Source organism: Melospiza georgiana, chromosome 3, assembly GCF_028018845.1.
Source record: "Melospiza georgiana isolate bMelGeo1 chromosome 3, bMelGeo1.pri, whole genome shotgun sequence".
Taxonomy (NCBI): Eukaryota; Metazoa; Chordata; class Aves; order Passeriformes; family Passerellidae; genus Melospiza; species Melospiza georgiana.
The window spans coordinates 40,830,362-40,850,491 of NC_080432.1; the positions used below are offsets into that span (position 1 = coordinate 40,830,362).

At 42.5% G+C, this 20,130-nt stretch overlaps 1 protein-coding gene across 6 annotated transcripts in view; it reads left to right on the plus strand.

Moving 5' to 3' along the window:
• The window catches only part of TTC7A (tetratricopeptide repeat domain 7A), a 170,030-nt gene that overhangs the window by 130,768 nt on the left and 19,132 nt on the right, over window positions 1–20,130 (plus strand). For all 6 annotated transcript variants that reach the window (XM_058019555.1, XM_058019556.1, XM_058019557.1 and 3 more), the window contains one exon: window positions 112–314. In XM_058019555.1, the coding sequence (XP_057875538.1) occupies window positions 112–314 (203 nt within the window). The remainder of the gene's footprint in view (window positions 1–111; window positions 315–20,130) is intronic.

A 20,130-nucleotide genomic window follows, 5' to 3' on the forward strand; every position in this document is an offset into this window, starting at 1 on the left:
TAAGTCAGATGATATATAATTAATACGAAGAAAGGTCTCTGCTTCATTTCATCTAATGGCAGGGTGTTCTTTGCTTTATTTTTATGGCTTGGTGTTTTGTTTTTCCTTCAGCTGAACTCTTCCTGGAACAGCAGCATCTCAAAGAAGCAGGCTTTTGTACCCAGGAGGCAGCTAGTCTTTTCCCCACATCTCATGCTGTACTGTACATGCGTGGGAGGCTTGCAGAGATGAAAGGCAATTTGGAGGAGGCTAAGCAATTGTATGATGAAGCGCTCACCGTGAATCCAGCTGGAGTGGAAATTATGCACAGCCTGGTGAGTTTGCAGGGGCTCAGCTCCATTATAGTATTTATGTTCCTGATTACCTGTAATAAAAGGGGAGAGGGCTTATGCTTGCTCTGGATGCCATTGTCTTCCTAATCCTGAGAGCAAGTGACCGTTCCAAGAATAAATTGGGTAGTTTGAACCTCTCTTTTAAGACTGGATTGAATTTTTGACTAATTAGGACTTGTGTCAAAAGTAAATATTTTAATTGACAAAGGCTGATACTTTTGGGAGTCAACTCACTTACATTGTCTTTGCTGCTTTTCCTACTAACTGTTATGCATTTTAAATAAGCAGTACACTGATTGAAGGATCTAAAGAACTAAATCACTAAAGATGGATGGATGGATGGATGGATGGATGGATGGATGGATGGATGGATGGATAGATAGATAGATAGATAGATAGATAGATAGATAGATAGATAGATATGGGATTTGTAAAACTTGGGCTGGTTTCTTTTATCTGTTAAAATCAAGATAAACTATGAGGTTACAATAAAACGAATCTGTTACTGTTACAAGCTGCAGCTTGTTTCCAGCCTTGTGTAGGGGCAGGGACTCCACACTTGTGGGTTTTTTTTTGGTAACACTCCTACCCAGCAAGTATTCTTTTTCTCTGTGGCACCAAGCCCAAAGCTGTTTTCCAGACACTGGGCCCAGAGCTTAATAACAATAGTAATTATACAGGGAGCTTTGTGGAAGACCAAAAGCCAGTTCTCGTGTGAAATCAGAGCAGTTAATCATGTTTCATCAATGCTGTGTCTTGTTAACTGTAGCCCTTACCAGGTCTCTCTTAGTAATTTTAGAAGTTTGTCCTGACTAACTTAATTTTTACAGGAATTCTGTGTCCATGTGACTGCTTAGTGTCTTTGCTAGCATATTTGTATCTCCTGGCATAAATATGGTCCTGATGAGGTTTGCTGGCAACTCCAAAACTGAAGGGGTATCAGTGTACAAGACATCAAATGTTAAGTGAAGTTACAATTAACAGAAATAGTAGAACCTACAGGCACAGGGCAAGATATTTGATAATAATAACTGTTCAGTACAAAAATAGCAAATGAATAGCTGGTGCATGTCAGGAGAACATTACAAGGCTGCTGTACACATGTCAGGCTTATATGGGGCAATAATATAACTTGTTGTTGTGATACAGCCTTCACAAATTCACTCAGTAAAAACTAAGCTAGATGAAATGATGTTCCTTGCTCTGTCATAATTTAAGAGAAGTTGTTGATACCAGAGAAGCCATCAAATTAGGTGCCAACATGATACTAATAGCTCTCATTTTTGTCTTATTTTATGGACATAACCACATTCTGAGTCTTCACATTTCAGTTGCTTGCAATTTTCTGAAACTATAGTAACTTGGAATAAAAGTTTCCAAGGTGCATATCTCAGATGTTCTGGCCCAGTTTACTTCAGAAAATGTCATTCCAACATGGCTTTGCTGTTTCTGAAAAGGAGGCTAAAGAGGAGACCTTAAAAGCTTCTGCAATATCTTCTTTATGGTGCCTTGTTATCTCCAGGTTTTGTCAGGAATGGGTAGCATATGAATGTGCTTTTCACCGTAATATTTCCTAGGTTATCCAAGTTGTAACCTTTAAAAATCACATATATGCTTAGTAGGTAAGTATTTCTGAAAGTTTTAAGGAGCCTGTGAATGCTTATTCCCCTCAAACTCCAGTAATTTTCAAGAAGGGCAAGAGAATAACTCTTGTAACTACAGGCCTGTCTGTGGTTACCAGTCTCTCTTCAGTGACTGGTAAAATGATAGACATTATTCCAGGAGGTATTGAAAAACACCAGAAAGGCAGTGCCAGCATTGGGCACAGCCAGCATGGGCTCATGAGGGCCCCTGTGCCAGGGCCACCCTGGGTGTACGTGCAGCATGGGGCATGAGGGGCTGGCAAGCTGCTTCACAGAAAGGGTCCTGGGCTCCTCGTCAGTGATGAGGTGAACCTGAGCCAGCAGGGCCCTGGCAGCCAGGAGGGCCAGCCCTGTCCTGGGGGGCATCAGGGACAGCATCACAGCTGGGCAAGGGAGAGGATTGTCCTGCTCTGCTCTGAGCCGGGGCAGCCTCACCTCCTGTGCTGGGGGAAGTTTGGGGTGCCCCAGTGTAAGAAGGGAATGAAACTCTCAGAGAGTGTCCAAAGGAGGGCAGCCAAAACAGGGAAGGTCTTGAGGGAAGCCATATGAGGAGCAGCTGGGGTCACTTAGTCTGTTCAGCCTGGAGAAGAGGAGACTGGGGACAGCATTTACAACTTCCTCGTGAGAGCAAGAGGAGGGGCAGGCACTGATCTCTCTCTGTGGTGACAGTGACAGGACCTGAGGGAATGGCCTGAAGTTGTGTCAAGGAGGGTTAGGTTGGATATAAGGGAAAGATTCTTCACCCAGAGGATGATTTGGCCCTGGAATGGCATCCCAGAGAAGTGGTCACAGCCCTGAGCCTGCCAGAGTTCAGGAAGCAGTTGGACAATGCTCTCAGACACATGGAATGACTCTTGGGGCTGCCTTGTGTGAGACCAAGAGATGGTGTCAGTGATTCCTGTGGGTCTCTTCCAGTTCAGAATATTCCATGATGATGTTTTAGTCAAGGGATGGATGTAAAATTCAGAAGAGCTGAAAAAGAGAGTAAGATGAGAAATTTGAGGGCAGAGACTCAGTCTGTAAGCAAGTATGGAAGAGGAAAGAAACTCCAAAAGTGAGAAAAATACAGATAGATAGAAAATAGGATAAGATAGATAATGCCAGATAGGACTGGATAGATAAGAAGACGTGGATGGAGGTGTGGGCATGCTGGAAAGAGTGAATTAAAGAGGTCAATCTGGAGAATGACAAAGAGGCAGGAACCTGTGAGAGTACTTCCTTTCCATGCTCTTCAGTCTCCTTAAGATTCTGAATCTTCCCATCCTGGTGCCAGCAAATATCAGTGAAAACCACTTGCTTAAGATGTACCTCACCTCCTTTAGCTTGGCCCTGCTGCAGACTGTGGTTCACACCTGTTAGCTAAGATAGCAGAGGTCTGGTCTATCCCTGCTGACATGAATCATGGCAGTAGTTATATGGTGCCACATAATGGCATTCCTTTATGTGCTTTTCCAAAAGCTAGGAAATTGCACATAACAAGTTAGAAGCATCTGATGAGCAGTATAGAAATGTCTGTAAAGAAATTAATCATTCTGCCTTCAGAATAGAGCTGGAATAATGTGCAGTAAACAAGGCTTTTAGGGCTATACATCAAATAAAAAGGGTGAAAATAAAATATTGAATGGCTGCTGGCTAAGTGATTTTGTCCTGTGTTCTGAATGAGGCACTGTCCCCATGGAGAACTTAAGACTGGGTTTATGCAATTGAGGATGTAATGTGACAAGTGGTAAATTCTGAATGTCCTCGAGGCCATCAGAAGAAAACTGAATGTATTTCTGAAATGTATGTATTAGCCAAGTACTAGCTGTACTTTTATTAAAAATACAAGTTCTTGAGCACAGTATGTTCAGTCCCCTACCAGAGAGAAATATATGTCTTGGATTATGCAAGAGGGCAGACTAGATTATGAACTAGATCCACAGGGTTTGAAATGATGCAAAACATGTCCACAGGCAGATGTAATTGAATTCACACATGTTTCTGTGCTGGTCCCTCCAGTTTGAATACATTGTTCTCCCACTCTAGTAGTACTGTTGCGGATATGTAATAATTTAGAGAAAGAGGATCTGCTTGTGAGAATTGCTGTTTGACTTGGTACAATTGCCATCCAACTGACCTAGTCCCCTTTAAGGGAGAGCTCTGCTGTAGACAGTGCTGAGCCTCCCTGGTGTACCAGCATCAATTAGCAAAGTAGTCATGTCTCTTCCCCTGGGCTCTTGGAACTGGGTTGTCAAAGCTAAATTTGGAAAATTCCAACCTGAAGAGCGTTGCTGGCTTTAAATGAAGGGCACAGATCTAGCAATGAATGAGTCCATTGGGTGTCAGTAACTTCACCTTTACCCAGTGTAGAGTCACCACCATAATACACACAAGCTGTCTCTGCACAGCTGAAATGGCTGTGTTGTGCTGAGACTGTAGGGTGTTTACAATAGCAATCAAATTAGCGTGTTTTCCATATAAAGCACGCTGCAGCATGGCAGAGCAGCACCATACAGCAGCACTGCAGCACCAGGAGTGTCCCCGGGGGTGGGTGCCATGCTCTGCTTCATCCCAGGGGCCTTTGGCACTTTGTGTCCAGTGCTGTGGTTGGGAAACCACAGGCACTTGGAAAATCCCACACACAGCAGCTGTGCTGCTTCCTGTAACATTTGCAGTTTCTGAGTGATGTCACAGGATCCTTAAGCCTGGATCAGGAATCCACCATTGGCCTTTACAGAGTAAGTACTACTGGCTAATACCTAAACTAAGGAAGTATATTTGTTGAGGAATTCTGTTTTCGTTTGAAAAAGACACACAGAATCAGTTTTCAGGGCTATTTGAAGCATAATCCTGGTGAGGTGAGCAGCTACTCCTTTGGTTAGATAGCTGTTGGCTGCCAGAAACAGCTTGGGTTGGTCCCTAAGAGTTGTAAATCGTGTGAGACCATGGTTTCTTTAATAAATACAACTTGCTGGGGTTCTTTTTCCACATTTCTCCTGATGCCATCTCAAAAATTTCTGTCATCCCTACCTTTAGTAGAAAAGCTCTGTTTCCTTCTTCCCTTTCACGGGCTCCTTCTGGGGCCTGCTTGCACGGGTCATAGAGCATTTCTCCCTCCTGGGGACTGATGGAGTTTCTACTGAGCAGGTATCTTTGCTGCTCTGGAAACAAGGGCTTAGTCCATATCTCCTTCTCTTACACTGTGACCTGTGACAGCACATTTCTACAACCAAATAACTATGGCTTTCTTCAGTATGTACCAAATTTGGTTGTATAACATCATGCAATACATGGCTTTGGGATGGTGATAACAAAACTGACATGTGCCCAACAAAGCCAGAAAATATAAGCTGGGGCAGATGACACCTCCTTTTAAAGCAATACACAAATCCACCTACCTGTATGTAACTAGAGAAAGACACTGAAATTTGTTAGTTCCCAGCCACTGTGCATTCAGTACCATTCTCACTTTTGATTCAGAGGAGGAGAAAACCAATGCCAGCATGTTGCATTTGTGTCCGAAAGCTCTGTGTGTGATATTTCAAGTTAAACTAAGCTTGTACTGAGATATTTGGAAGACTTCTGCCCAGCATGCATTTCACACAGCACTTTGTCAAGTCACAGCAATTCTCAACATGTTTTAGTTCAGGGAAGAGAAAGAATTGTCAATTTAAGGGAAGGAAATGGGCACCCTCATCTCCATCACTGTTCCAGATTTAATGAGAACAATAAAAAATACCATCAAAACAAAGCAAAAAATTGCTTGACTCATACTTGGATATTACTAAATGCAAGGGAAGGCTGTAATGATTTCTTGTTTCTCTTGAAGGCTGGGGCAAGGGCAATAAGGTTGGTATCAGAATGTGGTGTAGCTGTCTGCACTACCTCATCTCTATCCTTGATAGCAAAATAAAGCTGCTATGTATTGGGTTTTGTTCATAATGTGTCCCTGTTCATAATGTGGTCTGTTGTGATCATGTGGATGGGTGGAAAACACAATCTTGTGATCACATTTGATTTGCTCCATAACGAAATCAAAGAGAATACACAGCTAACAGAGGTTGTGCTAATCATGAGTTGTTCTTTGGCTGTCATCTGCACCACGAAACGTAAGATTGGCAGCCATGCAGGAAGGGTTCACAGTCACTGGGTACTCTCCAACTGAAAACAAACTGGATTTAAGTCACCTAAGCTGGGCCAACAAATTGACTGTTGGCTGTTTGGTGACCATCATTTTCCAAGATTAGTGTAGATTGTGGCCTTGCCACAGGAAGACCTGGTTATTGTCTGGGAGAAGTTCTTTGTGGTAAATGCAGCTGGGGACATAGTACCCACATACCAGAATCACAGGATGGTTGAGGTTGGAAGGGATCTTGAGAGATCCTGTAGTCCAACTCCAGCTCCCTGGTTAACAGGTTCAGCTAGAGTAGGATACCAGGACCATATCCAGCTGGGCAAGTTGCTCCAAGGATGGAGCAACCTCTGTGTGTTCTCTTCCAGTGTTTGATCACCCTTACAGTAAACAAACCTTTGAGTAATGTTTAAATGGAATTTCTCGTGTTTCTGTTTCTGCTCTTTCAGTCATGAGATATCCCTGAGAAGTTCTAAGAGGTTTCACTTCTTTGCACCTTACCATCAGGCATTTAACTGTACTGATAAGATCTCCCCTCTCTCCTACAAGGCTGAGCAGTGCCAGCTCTCAGCTTCTCCTTGATGCTCCAGTCCCTTGCTGATCTCGATGCCCCTTTGCCTGGACTCTCTCCAGTGTGTCCATGCCTTGTACTGGAGAGCCCAGAACTGGACACAGTGCTCTGGGTGTGGCCTCACCAGTGCTGCGTGGAGGCGCAGGATGAACTCCCTCAACCTTTGGCAACACTCTTTCCAGTGCAGCCCAGGATACTGTGAGCTGCCTTTGCTGCAAGGGCACACTGCTGGCCCATGGCCAGCTGCTTGTTCTCCAAGTCCTTTTCTACAAAGCTGTACTTCATCCAGCCATCACCCCCCTCCCCAGAGTGAATCTGAAGCTATTACCAGGAATTTTTTCTGCAAGTAGATACTAAACATAACATTGGCATGACTATCAGGTCAGGCCAAAGGTTCAAGTACTCCTTCTCACCAGCAGCAGCAAAGTGCCTAGGAAAGAATGAGGCCAGGGCAGGCATACATGCTACTTCTGAGGTTAGGACTTAGCTTGGGGACATCCCAAAGTAGAGGTGGATTGTACTTGCATAGTAATTCCCAGTGGATTTTTCCTTCATGAGCTTGTCTTGAGCCTGTGTTAGAGCTTTCATCATCCACAATACCCTTTGGCAAGGAGACCCACAGGTCTCTTTTCTGCTGTACAAAGAACTGCCAAATTCTCTATGTTCTTGATGCAGCTCTTCTTAGCCACACTGATGCACCCTATTCTCACTTTGGAAGACATAACTTACTCATCATTTTTATTCATCCCCTTCCCATTACTGATTTTGCAGGTATCTGTCACTGAGCCAGTTCCATTCCTTTCATTATTTCTGTTACCTCTGAACTTCTTACTGTTCTTTTTAAGATAAGCAGGCTAGAGCAAATAATGGATTTACAGAAAAATAGCTTAGCTTCAAAGGCAGTGGTTTAGATTCAGTGTTTAAAAAAACCTTGTCCACCTCTTAGTCTGTTACTCATGTAATTATATGTATATCCATTTTCATAGAAGTACTAGAAATAGTGTTCTATTTCAGCTGGTTTGTATTAACCTGATTTTTTTATCAAAGCTCTGTTTCTATCTCCTCATGCCTGTAGGGGCAGGATTTTGTTTTCTGAGTGGTCAGCATCTCTGATAAATGTGTGGTTATAAATAATAGCAGTAAGCAGTGTAACACCTGTCTCAGGTCCTTGCAGAGATGTCAGTGTCCCAGTCTGTGAGTACAACACAGCCAGCAAGTGTGCAGTTCTAGTCTTTGCTAGGTAGATATATATATACACACACTTCATTTTGCTTGCCAGAGACATCCTTTTAGCTGGCAGAATACAAATCTTGCTCTGCTGGTAATGCTAGAAGCTGAAGAGCTTGATTGAGAACAGATTTTTTTATAGATTATGTTCCTTTTGCCCAAGATAAGTGCATGGCTCTTGATTAGATTTGAGTGTTTAAAAACTATATGATGCTTTATTTAAATCGTCTGCTCTTATTTATTCAGTGGGGTGCAAGGGCTGAATAAAAACAAAAAGACTTTGCAAAGTCTTGGACTGTTTAATTTGGCATTCATCATGTACTTAGGATGCAATTTCATGTTCATTTTAGTAGAAGAGTCAACCTATTGTCTCCAGACTCGCATTTGGTAGCATCAGGGTAATTTGAAGACTACAGTTTCTACTGATTAGTACATGGAAATGAATTATTTCTGTTCATTTATTTCGTTTTACCTCACAGTATGGTGCATGCATCCTTGTTTTCAAAGGCATCCATTCATGTAATAAAACATGGCTTGATTGCTTAATATTTTCAAGGATGACATGTGTTACTTCCTTGGGGATTTGTTTCATACTGCCATGCAGTAATGGTATAAATCACAGGGCAGATTCTCTGCATGGGTAGATTATCATGGCTCCATCATACCAAGGTCTGTATGTCTTGTAAGGTAGCTAGGATGCTAATTAAAACCATTTTTACCTTGAATACTGAAATTGGAATGCATTCTATGTTTAAATGTGAGAACAAAAGAGCTTAGTTGTCACATTAATGGAGTTATTTATCTTCTAAGGAGCTGTTTTGTGGGTGTAGTTTACCCAATTTGTTGCCTATTTTGTAGATAGGTGTGCTGTGGTCTGTTTCCATTTCCTAGCGACATTTCTTGCTCAGTTTTTTGTATTTATGTACAGAGAATTGAACATGACAATTAAAATGCATGCCCCAGTCGCTAGGACAACTGTGCATTTGTCTTGAGTGTAATTAGGTGGATAATTGTGTCTGGAGAGACACAGTGAATGACCTGTTTTTGTCTCTTCTGGAGAGGCTTCTTCCTGCTGCTCCCCTTGCTCCTGCTTAGGCAAAGGTAGTAAGCAGAGTCAAGGACTGAGCAATTTTGAGGAATTGGACAGTTGTACAACTCTTGTGATACTGAAAAATAGTTTTCATTATCACAGCTACTACTTAAGAGGAATCTTTGAGAAACTGCTGTCATAAGAGCTTGAATTGCAGTAGGTAATGCCTGCAAAATATTTTTTTAGCTATTCTTTGGCATACAAAACCACCAAAGATTTACTCATAATACTGTTTAAGGGTCTGGGTTTTTTTCCTTAATACACATATACTTTACATTCATTACTTTAAATATTTTTGTGTGGTGTCAGATGTAAAATGTAAAACAGAATGTAACACCTGCTTCAAGAGACAGCTATTTTAAGGTTTGAAGGTATGTATTGACTACAGTTTTTTTATTGCATGCTGTTTGTGTGATCCTAGGTTGATGTGGCTTATGAGTTGTAGCAAAAATGCATAGAAACAGAAATATACCAACCAATACTGCATGTTAAAGTACCTCAGGTACTCCCTAGAGCATATCCTCCAGGTCTGAGCTGTGCTGCTGGGGCTGTGTGGGGGTGCTGCCACAGAGGGCATCGCTTGGTGTCTCAGAGAGACACACAGCACCCAAAGCAAGTGTTTGAGAGCAGGCGAGCTCCAGCTTTCTCTTCCCAAGCTAAGCACCGTTTCCTGGTGTTTATCAAAGCACTTCAGGCGGGGGCTTTGCTACTGTTGTGCAACAGGGTGTGCCTTTCTCTTGCAGGGAGCAAAGAGCTGCAACTCCGTCATTTTCCATTGAAGGCAATTCAGTGGAGAGGCTGGAGAGGAGGTGGAGCCCTGGCTCTCACCACCGCTGGCACGGCCAGCCCTGCTGCACTTCCAGCTCTGATTATGTGTCACACTTTACTCTAAACCTCTGTAAAACAGGGATGAAGCTACTAATCTACTTCATCTGGGGTTTGTGGAGCTTAATTAATATCTGCACATACTTTCAGATGACAGACACACTGTAAGCGCAAAATCTTATTTATTCTAATTATATGTCTAGATGCCTTTATTCATGGAGGATTTTGGACCACAAATTATTTTAGACAAAGTACTGCAACTGTTCAGCACAAATGATGTGCTTTACAGCTTTGAGTACCCTTATGTCCCTAACATAAAGTAGTGGTGAAAACGTCATTGTGGTGGGAGTGGGGTTTAGGAGACAGATCTGCAAACTCTTTCTTCCTCTAGCAAGTATTTGTTTTCATTAGAGGAATCTGCTGTGCCTGTGCGTTGTGCCTTGCCCTCAACTGTATGGATACATTGTTAGAGTGGTGCTGTGGAGGACAGAGTAAAACAGAAGCAAATGTGACTCTGAGGACTTTGTAGCACAGCCCTCTCCTCTTCCTGGGGATAAGATATGACAACGCCTGCAAAAAATAGCTTTTTGCAGGGGGAGGGAGGGTGCTTCCTTTCTCTGGCAGTGAATGGATCCTCCTGCTCTGCAAATTCAGTACAAGCAGACCATCCTTGTACCAGTACAGCTCTTGCAGTTTTTCCCTGGTGAGAAAGGGGTTGGATTTTTTAAGGCAGAGATGATAGACCTAAAGGTAGAAGCCACATTAGAATAACAGTCATTACAAGCAATTCCAAAAATGGAGCAACCTTGAATGAAGTGCCTTTTTTTTTCCTTTTCCTTCCTTAAGTAAGTAATAGTGACAGTCAACAGGAGATTTGAGCCACCCAGAGGAAGACCAGTGACGTCTTCTGCCCTGCAGCTCTGAGAGCTGCAGACACTGGGACTCTCTTAGGTCTACCTAATATGGAGAGCACAAGAAAACACTGCAAGGGTGAATTTGCTAAGTCCTAATATCCAGCAGGATATTTTTGGACTGCTCTGATAGTACAGAACATTTAAACATTTCAGCCCACCCCATAAGTTTTCCCTCCATGTGGGTAAGTCCCTATATGCCGTGAAGAATTTTTCTCACTGCTTTTATTTCTGTTCAATGCACTGCATTTCTCCAGTACATTTGGAGAACAGGCAGATGGTGATATATAGGTGCATAAGGGAGAAGGGGAGGGGAAAGAATTGGAAGGAACAGAAGAGACAGAAAAAAACATAGACTGCTGCTTACTTTAAAAATACCAGGATAAGGCATTGACCATTCAGAGACAGTTAAAATCACTTTCTTCTTCTTCCATTAGCTGTTCCATAGGATGTTTCTTCCTTTTTTGTCTCTCTCGACCTTGTAGATCTCTGCAGGACATGAACCCAACCTTGATTTGCCCCAGATGGCATTTTCAATGCTATTTATTTGTTATTTTATCAAAGAAAGGTAAAATTCACTAAGAATCTTAAGTGAACTTAGGTCAGAAGCTTGTTCCAGTGGTGTGGAGGGAGTATCTGAAAGCAACAGAAGAGACAATCCAGGACCAAGAAATTGGGAGGAAGTCCTCAGCCCTTTGGAAAACTCAACTCCTGAGTCAGGAACTTACTATACGTTTCCTGTTTGCTCTTTGCAACATGTAAAATGGTGTATTTTTTAACATTTTTTAAACATTTTTTAAACATTTTCCCTCTTGCTTCTTTCCTCTTGTCCTTCCTCATGCTTCTGTAAAGCTCTAGTCTATCAATGAGCTACTGTTTAATATTGCTAATGAGACTTTTGCCTATGTTTTCCCCAAAATAGTCAAGAGAATCCCTGGCTGGAAAAAGATGGAGTGCAGGGGGGAAGCCACAGAGAATGAAAGGCCTTGTGATCATCAGGGATGGGCAAGAGAGAGCTTGACTTGTCAGGATAGTAAAACAAAGGCTGGGAAGGGATTCATCTGCTCTCTGCAGATCCATGTGGGAACAAAGAGGGAATGCTGTGGGGAGAGGAAAGCTGCATCAGAGGAGGCAGCTTTGTCTGCTCTAAGTTTCTGCTCTAAGTCTCACCCCTCTGATGCTGGAACTTGATCAAGATATGAAAGAGAGATGGATCACCCCAAAAGTAGGGCTTTACCAAACCCAAATTAGTGGTTGCCTATTCAGGCTGCCCAGCCCACCAGTGACTGAATAATGTACCTGTGACCTGAAATGAAGAATATCCAGCTAAAAGTGTTTTACAGGCCTGCCTGCCTTCCTGTTTTCATTTTCTGCTGAAGAACTTCTATTCCCAGAAGCATTTTGTCATTATTTTGCTGTTTATTATTTTTTAAATTAGAGGTGGAGTTTGAATGTTAGTAGGGCTTCCCTGGGATGCAGCCCTGACTTCCATTCTTTATATATATTTTTAATGAGTTGTCAAGTGTCTAGTGTGTTGTGAAGTGGAATGATGGATGTAGCTGGACTCAGGAGAGTTGCATGGAAATTCTCTTAAATAGCATTGTGGTAGCCAAGCTCTATTGACAATAACATCAAGTTGGGTTTAATAGTGTAGTTCTTTATTGAATGAATCCACCCTGAAGGAAACAGTATGACCTTGCTGTGTGTGCTCAAGACAAAACAAAAATCAATGTTAATCCCTTGGGAGGAGAAATACAACATTAATGGAACAGTTGAGTGAGTCTAATGAGAATTAGATGGCAAGAATGGTAATTTGGAAAGAGATACTCGTATGAGCTGTCTGAAGGTACAATGTGGTACTTTCCATGTATCACCAAATGCCAGGTATTCTTAGATGTGTGTCTGCCAGATGTAATTTAATGGATTTGCACCTCTCCTCTATGGCTTCCTGACAGAACAACAGGGGATTTTCAAACTAATCACCTTTCAGTGGGGAGATTTATGACTAGTTAGCCGAGCCTTTCTTCCATCTGGAAGGGCATGGCCTGGAGACAGTCATTGGGCACAGCATAACAACTGGGAGCTTCTTAATCAGAAGCAGGCTGGAGCATCTCTGCCTTGTGGTTACTCTCTGGAGTCCTGCAGTTCACTGGCATTGCCAAATACAACATTTGCCTAAGTCAGTCCACATTACTAGTAATGGATGAGATGGGTAATGCTTCACTTAATAGCCATTGGCTGTGTAAGGAATAAACTAAACAGCAGACTTTTGTACTTCTTTGCTTCTGAGAGTCTGAAGTGCTAATTTTGATTTATATGGGGAAAATTCATATTGCCTAGTCCTCAGCCTTTGGCTCAGATAGCTGAGTTGGTCACTCTTTCTACCTGTTGTCTAGAGAGAGGGATTCTCCAGCACTGGGGCAGAGCCCCTTTTGTTAGGCTGCTGCTCTGCATTGCCTTGTGGAAATCTCCCTTTGTTCTTCCCTGAAGGTACAGAGAGAGATTTGTGCAATTAAAGAGGGTTTGTGTAGATCACATACCTCTTTAAACTATATGAGGCAGTTGAGTATCTCCTAGTGCATGGCCTAAGGCAGGAAATGAGGTAAAATACATGGACTTGTTTCAGAGAAATTACTGCTTTGATGTTTTCATAATTAGCCCAGTTCTCCCTTTGCTTGTGTTCACCTGCTCAGCATTTGAGTAAAAAGGGCAGACTCATAAAAACATCCGTTTGCAGTTGCTTCACTCACCAGGCTGCACCTGCTTTCCAAGGTTGTCACCAGCATAAGAGACTGCAAATAAAAATCAACTGGAACACAAGTGGCAGCATCTCAGTACTGCCAGGCTGTAGAGTGGAGATTATTTGTTTATGCTTTTATTTGCCAGCATTGACTAAACAAAGATAAGAATGTAAATGCTGTAGCAGAACTTCCCAGACAAAATTCCAGGAGTGATAGGAGCTAGCACTTAGTGTTACAATAATAGATACCAAAGTGGAAAGACATCACTGCCCTGTTGCTCCTCTTTCATCCTAAGAGCAGAGCAATAAAAGAATCAGCTCTGTGGAGCTGTGTGTGAGGTTTGCTGCTTTATGCAGGCACATCAATCTTTCAGGGTTTGATTTGTTAGGTTTGCACTGTGTGAGCTTTGCTCTGATCCCTCAAAATCTAAACTGTGGTTAATATGAGTGGGGAACAGACCCCCAGCTCAGCTGATCTTGAATGTCAGTGTGCATGGTGCAAGGCTAATTGAGATACACAAAGTGCCATGTGCCTTTTTTAATTGCATTTAGACAAGATGTACAGTATTTGAGTCAGCTCGGCAGCATTCCAGCTGATGAAAGTGTTGCTGATACTGGACACCAGTGATGATATATTAAGTGCTCTTAATATCTTAGCACACATGTCATGAGGCACGTTAGAATCACAGAAGAATTCAGGTGAGGAAGGACCTTTGCTATGGAGGTCATCTGGTCCCACCTCCTGCTCACAGTGGGGTCAGCTTCAAATATCTGTATTTGATATAGGTAGCTCAGGGCTGTGTCCAGTGAGCCTTGAGTATTTTCAAGGATAGCAATTCCACCACCTGTCTGGGCCCAAGTTCTGGTGCTGCATACTCCTTGAGAAGAATTTTTTTCTTAATAGTTGCTCAACCAGAGTTTTCCTTTCCATAACCTTAATCTGTTGCAACTGAGCACCTCTCAGAAAAGTTTAGACCTGTCTTTCTTTCAGTCACCCATTAGATAGCGGAAGGTGGTGTTTGCTTCTCTCCTTAGCCTGGCGAGGGAAAGGCTGAATAAATGTTCCTCTCTCAAAATTTTATAGTATCATGGCTCCCCAGCCATCTCAGTGGCCCTTCACCTATCCTTCTCCAGTTTGTCATCTTCTTTTCTTCACTGGGGAACCCAAAACTGGTGAGAGCACTCCAGATGTGATCCCAATAGAAAGAAATACTTAATTTCAGTCTGCTGTGGTGCATTACCTAATTCAGCAACAGTAAGCCATTAGCCTTGGGCACTGGATGGGTGCCATGCTGGCTCATGCTCACTTGTCTGCCAGCATCCCCAAGTCCTTTTCTGCAGAGCTACTTCTCCCCAGGTGGTGTCTAGCCTGTACAATTGCATGAGGTTATTACATCCCATGTGCAAAACTTCACTGTCCAGCAAATGCTGTTCCTCCTAAAGCTGCAGGGAGACTGGGGCATGGAAATGATAAGCAAGACCTGTGTTCTTAAGGGCCAGAGACAAATCACACATAATGACCACTTACAGCAAGTAAAACCTTTACACTCAGAATAAGTAGAAAATTAAATTTGTTCAATGCTTAAATAAGATATAGAGCTGCCATCTCTGAGTTATGCTGAGTTTGTGGTATCACAACTGAATTTCTCAGTAACTCACAGTGCCCTTCCTACCAGAAACCACATAGTGATTAGGTTTGGGGTTTTTTTACAAGTTAGGCCTTTTGGGAATTCATCGGTTATTGTAAAGCTGTTGGACAAAGACACCTTTGGTAGGAGGCTCCCTGACTTTATGCTTTTGTTGTTTGTTCATAAACAGGTGAACTGCTAGAATGGTTCTGTCATCCTCTGTGGCCTACAGCAGGGCCATAACTTATGTGGTGTCATTGTACGGTGTCTCTGTGTACATACATGTATTTGTGTACATCACAGCTACATGAAGCATAATATCAGCTGCTTTTAGCAGGCTCAGATTTGGTTATGAAACCGTAAATGGAAGGTCCTGCATCACCTCAAAAAACTTGAGTGTCTGGGGTCTGGTGCTTTCAAAAGGGGACAGGACCCCAGGGCTGTTTGGGAAGTGGGCTGTGCTCCATCATAGTGCAAAGTAAGAAAGTATGAGCCAGATTCCAAAGACTTTCCTTGCAGAACTAGCCAGTTGAGGGCAGGAGGGAGGAGTCTCATTTGTTGAAAGAGTGAAGCTTTGTTTGTAAACAGTTTATGATCTTGAAGTGAGTGGAGCAGGAGCTGAGTGAGGGCAGTGCTGGGTACCTGAAATGGAGCGTGATGAGTTGACCTTGGCCACCCCTTTAGCCCCCACACTACCAAAACCTCACCATGTAACCCAAATACTGAGAGGCACTGTGAGACTGCCATCCTTGCTTTGGCTCTCATGTGTCTGGGCTGTTACCCTGATGATCAGGAGAAGCTGCTGTTCCATGTCTTAGCACAGCACATGCTGTTGCTGTTCAGTGGTAAACTTACTCTTGTGGTCTGTCTCTCTTTGTGTTACAAGCAACAGGTAGGTCCCTGTCCTTCTCCACAACCTGCCCAAGTCTGTCTGTGTCTGTGTCTTGCAGACTTTAGCACCTGCATTGAACATGCCATGAACCAGCACTAAAGAGGCAGAATACAGCTGAAGCATGGAATTGTTTAAGTTGGAAAAGACCTCTGATATCCCTGTGTCCATCTGTTATCCCAGCACTGCCAAGTCTCCATTCCTAAACCCTGTCCCTGAGTAGCTACATCCAGACATCCTTTAAAAATATCCAGGGATGGTGACTCCAGTGCTTCCCTGGACAGACTCTCCCAATGCTTGGCAATCCTTTTGTTGAAGAATTTCTTCCTGATATCTGACCCAAACCTGCCCTGGCCCAACTTGATGCCACCTTTCCTGTCCTATCACTTGTTACTCAGGAGAAGGGACACCTGGCTACATCCTTCTTTCAGGTAGTTGTTGAGAGTGATAAGGTCTTATCTGAACCTCCATTTCTCCAGCCTGAATAACCCCAGGAATCTTACTGCAGGAACTCCTAGACTGCTTCCTGTCTGCTGTGTTGTATTTCCAGGGGACATCTGGTAAGTTGAAGTCCCCCACAAGAACAACATTGTGATTGTAAGACTTAATCTTCCAGTTGCTTATAGAATATAAGCATCATCCTGATTGGTCCATAACAGACTCCCACCAGGATATCTGCCATGCTGGCCTTCCTCCTGACTCTCACCCTCAACACTCAACCCTACCATCACCATCATTCAACTCTAGGCACTTAGACCTCTCCCTAATGTACAGGTCCCCCCACTGCCTCTCTTGCCTTGCAAAGCAAAATACAGCACTTTTTCAGAGCATTTGGCATAATATACCAACCTGGCTAAACCAAATTGGTAGTGAAGGAAAACTATGATAAAATAAATTCTCTAAAACTATGATAAAATAAATTCATCTAAAATAAATTCTCAAGCTGCTCTAACATTGTGGCAGGTTTTTTTTTTTTTTAAACCTGGAGAAATATTAGCTTCATCCTTGTGTAAATACTCCCATGGCCAGTGTTTCCCAAAGCAGCTAATGGTGAGCAGGTTTGGCACTTCTAATGGGATTGAGAGCAGTATTTGCATCTAGCAAAATATATAGAGCTTCTGAAGATGTCACTGTACTTCATATAATTACTTTTTATAGTAATTTTTGTGGCAGATTGGCCAGCAGAGGTGTTTTGTCTTTGAGGCTGTCACTTGCAGCTCAGCAGAGCACAGGAGTGACTAATACAGACAAATGAAGCTAGGTCACATTAAACAAATGCCACAGTGAAGCATTTCTAAAGTCCTGTATAATCCCTCACTGCATTGTGAGGCTCAAAGCTTGATGTTGTAGGAGAGCTTATAGATTTGCTAACACACAACCAGACCCCACAGCATTTAAATCTTTTCTGAACTGAGATTATTTATGTGAGGATAGTTCAGGACAGGCTTCTGCAGTACAAGCAGATACCAATTCTCCTTGTGACTTCAGTGAGAGTAAGAGATGCCACACATATTTCATGCACATTAAGAGCAAAATTGCCTGCAGTGTTGTCAGCCCTAGGTTCATGGACCATTTGGTATCTTGTTTGCCTGAAAACTGTCTTGCCTTGAGAGCAAGAAAAGTAAATAAACGTAGAGAGAGACCAGTAAAATGCACAAGCCATGGAGAATTCTGGGCTTCAGGAGCAGAAACCCTCACCTTGCTGTTTCTGAAATACAGCAAATATGTTTACCAAGCAACCTTGGAAGCTCAAGACTGCTTTCCACTAATGATAAATGACTGTGAAATATTTGAGATAGGTGTTAATTTCACATTTCTTCAACTTGAAATTATTTTTTAACCTCACCATAGAAACCAGTAATTAGAAAACTTTCTTAGCTCATAGGTTTTGTGTTCTCTGAAAAATTCTATATTATATATTATTTGCTGGCTGACACAGCAAGTCAGACTAACTTGAAGCATGTATCATTTTAACTTATCTCTTACTTTGAATAGTGAAAGAAGAACAATCAAAGGAAGTGGTTTGCAAGTAACCCATTGTTTGAAATTAGCTTTCCCAAGCCAGAAAATATAAAATAGAAGCATCAAAAATAGCTGCATCACAAAGTAAAAATGGTGTATATGTGAGATCCTTGAGCCAAAATACAGCCTGTTTTTTATGTATTTATTTTTAGCTTGGTCAGCTGTACTAAGTGATTGTATCAATGCAGCTAGTCTCTGGAATAAGAATGCTCACATAATGTAGTGTCAGTGCAGGCAGCAATGACTAGTCATGATATATAGATGTAGCACAAATCCTTTCAAATCAAATTCGTACAACTGAAACTCTACAATCAATTAAGTCTCTATAGTCTTGCACCACTCATTTTCACTCTCACCAGCTGTCATCAAACAGGGACAGAAGAGCAGCCTTATTGGAATTGCAGCCCTGCTATTTTTGCATACTTTGAACTAGACAGTTTGCAAACTTTTTCCATCTCAGTGGTCATAGAGCCTGTCACAGTTTGAGAAGAACCAGCACTGCTTCTCCCCATCTCCTATTAGAAGAGAGCTCCCTTTAAGAGAGACTTCCTTTGCTCAGATACCATAGATGGTGAAAGGTGAAACCTTTCAAATAAAAGGAATTAGGATGGCTTTTAGGCACCTGTGGCAGAATATCCCAATGCTTGGGGCAGGGAATAAAAGTCTATAGCGTCCTTTAACACTTACCTGGGCTTGAGATGTTTTTCTCAAGGACAGGAGTGAGAGAAACATCTGTGGGTGTGGATGCCACCCCCTTCCCCAGGTGACTAGGACTGCTGCACAGAGCTTTGACAAGCCTAAATAACCTTGCTTGAACATTGCTGTCCCTCACTGCATGCAACACAAAGATCTGATGCTTCCACAACTCTCTCAGTATGCTGGGAAAACTTTAAGAGGTAAACCAGGGACAAAATAAAACTAACTCTGCCAAACCAAAGCCACTGTGCTCCCAGTAATCCCCAAGTAGAAGAGGTAAAGAAGCCTTGAAAGTACCTGCCTCTCTGCAGTGCTGTACATCTAAAATGCTGCTGGTAGTGCTTTTACTCCACAAGCAGCCAACTTACAGCAGCACTGGGCTCACAGCAAAGCACAGGGGATGGCCAAGGTTAACAAACACAGACAAGCACCAGTCTAATGCCTTGAAGAGGGTGAGAGAGGGCCATGTGGGGGATTCTTTATATTACTGTCCAAAAACATGAGGGGGCCTTCAACACCCAGACAGCATACAGACTGAAAAGCAAAGGAATTTCAACTGCAGTAAAGAAGGTAGGCAGTGCATAGCAGGTATAAGGTTAATTTAGAAATAAATGAGGGATTTTCTAAAAATGCAATGAAAGTCTGGAGTAGGTATAATCTGACCATGACCTGTTGTGTGCTCCTTTCTGTGTATTGTGATACACTGCATTGTGGGGCTGTTTATCATCAAGAGATCATGGTTTTATATTCAGCATTATTTCTGTTATTCTCCATACCACAAACACCCCTAAATCAATATTCATGTACTCAACTTCATGTGTTTGGCCCAAACATCTTAGGTTAGTTCCATCAGGAGTTATTTTGCTTCACAGTGATCTTGTGAATGATTTTGTCCAGCCATTGAAAACCAAACCCTCAAGTATACCTTGGCAAAGTGCTTTCCATTCTGAGCAAGGCAGTGCAGAAGCAGGAGTAAAGAAAAAAGCCTGTTTTCAGACTTTCCTAAGTGCAGCAGTGCCACATAGATTTCTCCTTAAGAAATTCCTGCAACTGTCCATCAGAGATAGCCCCCAGCAAAAGCTGGAAGCAGAACAGGGGCTGGGGGTGGGATTTCATTCTTGTACTGGGCCAGATCCTCAGAACAATGAAGCCAAGTGGGTAAAAGCAAAAGACATGTTAACTGAAGCGAGCTGAACTGTTCCTCCATCAGTGCCTGAGGCCCTCTCAGTTCACACTGCATTTAATTCAGTCATTTTGGGCCCCAGTCCTGCACTGATGTGAAGAGGGTGACTTTCTCCACCCTTGCCATAGTCCATCAAAACCCCCGGACTTTGACATCATGAAAACCAACCTGGTTACTCTGAATTTTTGTTTAAACCAAGCCTGAACAAAGGTGGTGTTATTTAACTTGAAGCTCCAGTTTAAAAAATAATGAAAATCCAGTG